Source organism: Peromyscus leucopus, chromosome 13 (assembly GCF_004664715.2).
Source record: "Peromyscus leucopus breed LL Stock chromosome 13, UCI_PerLeu_2.1, whole genome shotgun sequence".
In the NCBI taxonomy this organism is placed as follows: Eukaryota; Metazoa; Chordata; class Mammalia; order Rodentia; family Cricetidae; genus Peromyscus; species Peromyscus leucopus.
Genome location: NC_051074.1, coordinates 3,767,538 through 3,775,954, shown reverse-complemented (window position 1 = coordinate 3,775,954; position 8,417 = coordinate 3,767,538). Strand labels below are relative to the sequence as shown.

The following is an 8,417-nucleotide window of genomic DNA, read 5'->3' as shown; positions in this document are numbered from 1 at the left end:
CCCCTTTTTGAGACAATAGAGTGGGCGTCTTGTTGTGCCTAGATCGCATCCTCAAAGCCGCCACTGGAGACTTTAGGTACAGAATGCAAAAGTAAGGTGTTTTCTAAGTTTACAAGCCTCCAGGGAGGCTCTTCCAAATCTCTCACTCACAGCAGGGAGGTTGGAAGGAGCACTCCCCTTTCTTTGTGAGGCTAGTTCTTAAAGGCACAGACCATATAATTTATTTTTTATTTATTTTATTTTATTTTACAATACCATTCAGTTCTACATATCAGCCACGTGTTCCCCTATTCTCCCCCTCCCACCCCCTCCCCTTACCACCAGCCCACCCCCCATTCCCACTTCCTCCAGGGCAAATCCTCCCCAGAGGACTGCAATCAACCTGGTAGACTCAGTCCAGGCAGGACCAGTCCCTTCCCAGACTGAGCCAAGTATCCCTGCATAAGCTCCAGGTTTCAAACAGCCAACTCATGCAATGAGCACAGGACTTGGTCCCACTGCCTAGTTGCCTCCCAAACTGATCAAGCCAATCAACTGTCTCACCTATTCAGAGGGCCTGATCCAGCTGGGGGCCCCTCAGCCTTTGGTTCATAGTTCATGTGTTTCCATTCATTTGGCTATTTTTTTTTCATTAATTGAGTAAAACTGAAATTTATTATAAGCCACAGTTGTCCTAGGGACCTCCATGCTATATATATAGCCTCCATGGTTCTATGGGTTGTGGTCTGATTGTTCTTTATTTTATATCTAGAATCCACTTATGAGTGAGTACATACCATGACTGTCTTTCTGGGTTTGGGTTACCTCACTCAGGCATATAATTTATTTTAACCCACCTTCCTTTTTAGTCTTTTGGTCGAATATCCTGACTGTGTTTTCCAAAGTCCCTGTAGCAGATACAGCCACCTGGGGAAAAGGGGTCTAAGTTCTTATCTATACTTAGGAATCCTGGTTTAAGCTTCTCTTTGTCTGTAGGGGATAGAGTGGGGGGTTTTACTGAGGTATCACAGAAGGCACAGGAGGACCAAGGCCCTGTAGGGATCCAACTGCACCCCTTCACCTTCTTTTTCAAGACAGAGCCTCTCCCCTGAACTTAGAGCTCACCTGGAGCAGCTAGAATGGCCAGAGGCCTCCTGAGACCTGTCTGTCCCCACTGCCCTGTCCTCCTCCAGGGCGAGGGTGACAGGTGGGTGCTGAGGACCCGAACTCAGAGCCTGGTGCTTGTGTAGCACTTCCCCCACTCGGTTTCCAGAGTGCTAGAACTGCAAGCACGGGCTGGGCTGCCACTCCCGGGGTTCCCTCCTGCTTCTCTGTCATCTCTGTTAGCTGCTTCCGGGGGCTGGCCCCTGCCCTCCACCCATCTAATGCCCCCTCTTCCCATCCCAATAAAGCTCCAGATTTTAATGTGGATTATAAATAACATTTATTAAAGCAGCTGTGAGTGTCTGGTGACACATTTGGGAAGACATGTGAGGTACAGGACCCCCACTCTATCCACACATACAAGATCAACTGGGACAGTGAGAGTCTGTCATAGCTCCTACAACCTCCTTAGCCCCTGGGGCAGTGTGACCCTCACGTGGCTTCCTGGCTCAGTGAACAAGAGGCTGGAGTTGTTGTTGGTGCTCCTTTCCTGGCTTCTGTCCCTGTCCCACACCCATCCAGGGTCCCTGGGGCTCTCCTTCTGTCTGGAAAGCTGAGCGGAAGGCGTTCAGAGCCTGCACCAGCAGCCGTGGGAGACTATGAGCCAGTGTAGAAGGCTCCAAGCCCACCAGGCCGCTGAAGACTACACTTTGGTCCCCCAAGCCGGCCCTCACCCAAGCTCTGAAGAGCCCTGTCAGTGTCTTGGAGCCCAGATCTGCCAGCACCTGTAGAGGGAAGAGGTCGGGACCCCAAAACCACTCCTGAAGGTTTTTGACCTAGGGGCCATTCCCTCCTCCTAGAGCCTGGGAACCCACTTAGATCCTAGCCCCTCCCCCTTCCTCCACATGAGTCCTTTCTTTCCTGTCTCTCTCCCCGCCCTCTTCACACCCATCTGTTATCTGTTCCAGCTCACCACCCCTCAAAAGCTGAACCTCCCTGTCCCTTTGCCGCACTGGGCTCCAGTCAGGTGAGCCTTCCCAGCCAACTGTGAAGGAGCTTGGGCAGCCTGGGAACCTACCTCGTGGAAGTTCATGGCCAATTGCTCAGCCGGGATCTGTAGGATCCAGGCGTGTGTTCGCTGAATGGCCGCCAACTTCTGTTGCAGGGGCTCCAGCCCAGGGCAGCCTGCAAGAAGGGGGAGATCCCCAGACTATCAGAAAACGGTCAGCAGAGGGTGCTAGGGATGGGCATCCCAGGGCCGGCAGCCTCAGCGGGCTCCAGATGGGGAAAGTGAGGCTGGCAGAGATTCCGTGGTCATGCAAGGCAGAGCTTTTCTATCTGACACTAACGAGGGCTCAGTCCCAGGTCTCCCTAAAAAGTTGTCTGTTCTCTCAGAAGAGAGGGAGATAGCGGGTCTTCTCTGTTGTCATTTGGGGCTTTCTAGCGGACAATCCCATCACCTCTCTAGAAGAAGGCCGGCAGGGGGCGACATTACCCTTTGTTTCCGCGCGCCGCTCTGGCTTTGGCTTCTGGAACCAGGTTTCTGCAACTTGCGATCCTGGGGGAAAGCTACGGAGTTAGAGTTCACGCCTCGGCGAGGGAACACGACTCCGCGACTCTAGGGGCTAGGCCTGGCTGGGGCACACGGGATACCTGAGTACAACCGTTGTTCGCGGGCATTGTGGCCGGGAGACTCCCGGAGCGACGAAGCGGAGCGAGCAGGCACGGGCACTCCACGTTGCAGCCCCGGCCGGGGACCGAGCAGCTCTTGCGCGCCCCGCAGCAGGCCGAGCAGTGTGTGAGCCAGAGACCGCAGCTCTAGAGGGTGGGACAAAGGTCTGAGCGGTCGTCCCAGGGTGGGGCCTGGCCCCCTACCCCGACCTGGGAGAACTGGACTGACCGCACCGCCGGCGGCGCTGCAGACACTGTTGGAGAGCCAGGCGTGCACAGGAGCGCTGGGACCCCGGGCACAGGCGCGCGTAGAAGGCGCAGAGCCCCGCGGCATCCACGGCCGGCTCCTCCTCCCGGGGCTCCCAAGTTAGAAGTTCTCTGCAGCTAGGCTCGCGAGTGGAGGGGGCCGCTGCAGGCAGATGACAGAGCACCTCTGGTCACTCACCCTCAACTCCTCCAGAGACCAGAGCAGCGGGACGAAAACCCGGCTTGTCCAGAACAGTCTGAGGGACCACTGTTGGCAGGGGGTACTCACAGCCCATCTGCTCCTGCAGCCAGTCTTTGAATACTGCCACACGGGTGTAGACCCCAGGCTTCCCTGGCTCCCCACAGCCATCCCCCCAAGAGGTGACTCCAAAGAGGACCTCTCTGGGGTGCGGGCCGGGCTCGGAACAGGTTAAAGGGCCTCCGGAGTCACCCTAAGGGACCAGAGCCAACAAAGAACAATGCATTCACCATGCCTCTGTATTATACCTGTCTCGTACCTGGCAGGCAAGGCGGCTCTGGCCGCTTTTGTGGTTACCACCTGTTTACATTTTATTAACGAAGACTTAGCGGTTGGTAGGAGCTATCAGCCAGACCCCAAAGAGAAGAGGGCTATCTTGCCAAGAGGAGTAGCGCATCCAGCGCCCCCTGTCAGTTTGAGTTCATACCTGGCATGAGTCGATGCCCCCTGCCAGGTAACCAGCGCAGAGCATGGTGCTGGGACGCAACCCAGGTCCCAGGGCCTTTTGACAGGTGTCCGCACTGAGCAGCGGAACGCGGGCCTCCCTCACCGCCTCGGACTCGGGTCCGTCTACAGGAAAGAATGTAGGGGGTCCGCGTTTGGAGTGCAGAACCTGCTCCTTGAGATGCCCCCACATGCCCTCTTTGATCCCCGTTTGTGAGCTGGAACATCATCCCAGCCTCCATAAACTCCACCCCCTTAGCACACTCTGGTTCCCCTGCTGGCTTGTCCACCACCACTTGCAGTTTATCCAGGCCCTAGCTGGCAATACCTTCGAAGAGGGCCCCCCAGCCTGCGATGGCGCAGGGGGTGCCGGCAGGAGGCTCCCTAGAACCCTGGGGTAGGCATACGGGGCGCGCCGGCCCCTCTGGGCTCACCGGCGTCCAAAGCTGTACCAAAGCCAGGTCATTGTGAAAAGTCTGCGGGTCAAACTGGAGAGCGGGTGGGGTACAAGGTTAAGGAAGAGGGTTTGGGAGTGCCGTTCCCAGTTCCGAGGACACAGGGCGTGCCTTCTCACCTTAGGGTGGGGCAAGATGCGGTTCACCTGTACTTCCTCCGCTTGCTCCCCCTGGGGCCCCTCGGCTAGCGTTACAGTCCAAAGAAGCTCATTCGAGGCACTGCAGAGCAAGCAGGGGTGACAGGCATCAGGGACACAGGTGCTGTAAGGCCCCTTGGAGGCCCAGCCCCTAGTGCACGCGCACCGGGCAGTGATCCTGCAAATGTGACTATTGTGGTCCTAGGGGCAGAGAGGGAGGCCTCGGAAGGGGAGGCTCCTCAGAGTGGGAGAATACACGGTATGTTGCCCTCCCACCCTGGGGTCCCGGTCCCCCTCCCCGGCAGCCGGCATTTGGAGGCCCAGGGCTGGGAGCCGGCTTCCGCTAGGGGGCAGCAGAGACCCGCTGTGCGGTGCTTTGGCTCATGGGTGCTAGACTCCTTCCGGGTTGGGTAGCCCTGCTGGGCAGGTGCCTGGGATCTCGACGACATACCCGGAGAAGCAGTGTGCAGCCGTGAGCACCCAGGACGCAGCCACCAGGACGCCGCCGCACAGAGGCTGCCCCCCAAGTTGTAGTCTTACTAGCCAAGGCCAGGACCCGGATGGAGCCGTGTTGCCCCCGACTATACGGCTGTGAGCCCGGGTTACGTTGGCAACGCCCTGGCGCCTTTCACCGCATGGTCCTAGAATGGCAGAAACAGCGTCGTGAAGGAAAAGTTCCAGCTGTCTTCACATCGAGGTCCACCTCGCTCTCAGCCCTGCTCCTTGGAGCCTTTTAGTCTCACCTGGCTCGGGTGGGTCCCGGAGGGCGGCTTGAAGTCTGGGCCGTCCAGAGCCTGCTGAGAAACAATCCTCTGATCCTCACTGCCGCCCTCTTGCGGACCCTCCATCCTGTTCTGGGTCTGAGCCTGGTCTCTCAACCGTTCCCCTCTAGCACACAGGTACCATTTGAGCAGCCCTGGACTGCACCGCATGAGCCCACACTGTCGCCACCTCCCCGCTATGCCTCGAGTTTGGCACACCCTTTCCACCTTCAAAATCAGTCTGACCCCAAGGAGGATGGGCCCTAAAAGTAAGGGATGGGCATGGGCGAGAGAGTGAGTCCCCTGGAAGGGCAGGGATGGGGTAGCACTGTAGTACAACCTTGGCATTCATGCAGTCTGTGCTGGATCTCCATCAACACACGCCTTATGGCCCACTGGGCACTCCTCTGGGCAGCCTGCAGTGCCTGAGTCCCCTGGGCAGACAGAACTGCTGGGGACACGGGACACAAAGTCACATCTCCTTGGCAGACAGCCTCAGTCTAGCCTTCCTGAAGCCTGTCTAGAGAGACCACGGGGAAGCACGGGGAAGTAGAGACAGGGAGAGGGGTCAGGGCCTGAGGCCCAGCCCCTAGGGCAGATGGTTCCCGCTGCTCAATTGAACTGGGCTGGAACCTCTGAGAAATTTCTTTCTAAAAGACTTCAGAGGAAAATCATTGCCCACTGACACCCAGGAAATGTGGTTGAGGTCTTTAGGCCTGAATCACCAAGGCATGCCGCCCTGCATCTTCCAGCTTCGCTAACTCTGGAACCCCTCGGCAATGCCTGCTGCCTCTGCTTCCTGGGTGAGGCCATCTGCCCCCTTCTTTCCTTCCCAGATTCCAGCTCCAGGCCCCTCCTCCCAGCAGGTGGGCTTGGAAGGCCGCGGGCTCCCCTAAGTGCGAGTGACAAGCTCATCTTCCTTACCCAGGGCCTCATTCCTTCTACGCCCCTCCCATCCCAGTGGCTTCCTCAGACCAGCCCGGCTCACCTTGCAGGGTGCTGGGGGACAGGCGCGTGTACAGTGGATGCCCCTGGGCAGTCTGGGAGTCTGGGAACAGCAGCAGCAGCAACAGAGCCAGCAGCATGGTGACCTGGGGCCAAGGCAGGAGATCCCTCTTCCTGGAGTCCACCCTGTCCTGTGATTCTTCCCGGGCTCAGGATTTGTGTCCCTCAAACCACTCGATCCTGTTTGTCGTCTTACACTGAATCTAGTGGTCTGCGTCTCACCTGGCCCTCACCTCCTGGGAGCCCTCAGGGAAATGGTGCTGGGGGCTATATAGAGGAGCGAAGGGGGAGAGCGTGGGAGGGCAGCCAGGCCCGGGCCAGGGAATGAGGTAGTGGGCTCGACCCTCACCTTTGAAGTCTCATCGTCCCAGCTCTGAGTCCCCCCCACTGTCAAAGCGGCCCTTGTTACCGCGGCCGCTTCAAAGGGGCTGAGATGGGGAAGAAAAGCTGACAGTTGGGCTGGGGGCCAGGCAGAGGGAGACCGGCGGGCAGGGGCTGGGAGGGGGGAATCCCCATCTGCTTCTGCCCCCCGGGGAGTTCACTGCTATGCTGGGGGCAGGCGCTCTTGGAGGGAGGAGAGGGGTAGGGTGGGTGTCCTGGGCATTCTTACCCCCTAAGCAAGCCGCTGAACTCCCAGCCCCCTGCCCCTAATTGCTCGTCAGTGTCCCTCCTCCGTGTGGCCGGCCGTTTCTAACGATGATCAAAGCATCCTAATTTGCCCCGTAATTGCTGCGCTGGGGTAGTGGGAAGAGGCAAAGGCGGCAGATGAAAGGCCCCGCTGTGGCCCAGTTCAGGGAGCGCAGGGCCCAGGGAGTGCAGGGCCCAGCGGCTTCGGAGTCTCTCCCAGACCCCGGTCCCTGCCCGCTCGGTCTGTCCAGCATTGTTTTCGGTCGCTGTGACCCTGATCTGGCAGGGGGGAGTCTTGAGAGAAGGGCCAGAAATAGGCAGCTGTCCCGGTATCCAGTGACCACCTGGGGCGGGGCGGGGCCTTTGGGGGGAAACAAAACAAACTACCCCCAGCACTTCAGTTCATGCTGGCACTAGGGCCACTTGGGTTAAGTATTTAAGTACAGGAACTGGGACATAGTGTGACCAGGGGCTGGGTTCTCTTCCAAAGGGCTGTTTACCACAGCACTTACCCATTCTCCCCTCTGTTACCACCACCACGCTGCCGCACTCAGATGCAGAGTGTTCTGTGACTTTAATGACACTAGGCATCAGAGTTATCTACGCCTATGGCAGGGTAAATCTTACGTGGTCTCCAAGTTCTCAGCAGAGAGGTGTGGTTCCTGGGCTTCCGTGGCTGCCCTGCCAGGCCAGAGTGGTTAGCGTGAGCTGTCTTCCCTCACTCTTTCCCAGTGCAGAACAGGCTTTCAGGACTCCGATGGCAAGAAGAGAGCAGACTCTTCTCTCCCACACAGCACGGGGCAGGTGAAAACTCAGTCACTTCAGGTCATTCCAGGTCCATCTCCCGCAGGTTGAGAAACCCCTGCACCCCAATAAGCTAGTCAGAGCTATCGGCCCTTCTGAGTTGGGTCCTCCGCCACCTGCCTGTGTGAGGGAGCAGTGCTTGTCCATCCTGTCCCTGTGCTGTCCCCAGCACCAGGACTAAGCCTGACACATGCCTGTGATGAGCAGTACAGCTCCTGTCCTTGCTCGGGGGTGTCAGACCCCCCCCCCGCCACCTCACTGTGTGTCCTTCTGTCTATGGCCACCTCTAAGCCCTTAGCTTCTTGGGCATGTACTGGGGACGTCAGCAGGGTCTGCACTATGCAGATAACTGGTCTGCTCCAGGAAAGAGAGTCGGGGTGGGGGGTGGGGGTGGACGTCACTGAAGGTCCCCCCTGTGTCCCCATCGGCATCCCGCATGTCACTCCTCACAGTGAAGCAAATCGGGGGAAGCTGTGCTCCGTGCCTCTGAGTTGCATCCCTGCCCTACCTCTGGCAGTGACTGAATGAGGTGTGGTGGCCCCCAGTCATAGGCCCTCCAAAAATTCCCGATGCAGTGGTGCACACCTGTAGTTCCAGGTGGTGGAGGCAGGATGGTTGTGTGGCCTCAGGACTTAGAAGTCAGTCTGGGCCACAAAGCAGGACTACATCTCTTAAATAAAATAAAAGGCTGTCTTCCTTCATCTGTTCCAAACTCAGGGGAGAGGAAGTCTGTGTTACTGAGGGTTTTAAAATAAAAGACTGGGTTCTGACAGCCACAAGCCAGGCTGGACACTTGCTACCAATACACCAATTGAAGAGACAGACTTATTCAATGTAGTCACTTTGGTAAGGGGAATAAATAAAGGTTCCAGTGGCCCCTCCCCCCAAGTCTGTCTTCTGGGGGTGCTGACATGAGATTTAGGTT

At 57.7% G+C, this 8,417-nt stretch overlaps 1 protein-coding gene across 1 annotated transcript; it reads right to left on the bottom strand.

The window, feature by feature from the left end:
* Nucleotides 1–1,404: 1,404 nt before the first annotated feature.
* On the bottom strand, nt 1,405–6,411 carry Prss56 (serine protease 56). Its single transcript, XM_028876167.2, has 13 exons — nt 6,045–6,411; nt 5,397–5,504; nt 5,039–5,089; nt 4,747–4,936; nt 4,278–4,377; nt 4,032–4,191; nt 3,687–3,829; nt 3,290–3,452; nt 2,984–3,163; nt 2,737–2,901; nt 2,579–2,641; nt 2,162–2,268; nt 1,405–1,868 (listed from the first exon to the last, which is right to left on the bottom strand). Exons 1-13 carry the CDS (start codon nt 6,139–6,141, stop codon nt 1,593–1,595), a joined length of 1,803 nt encoding a protein of 600 aa, XP_028732000.1. The 5' UTR covers nt 6,142–6,411; the 3' UTR covers nt 1,405–1,592.
* Between the last annotated feature and the right edge of the window lie 2,006 nt (nt 6,412–8,417).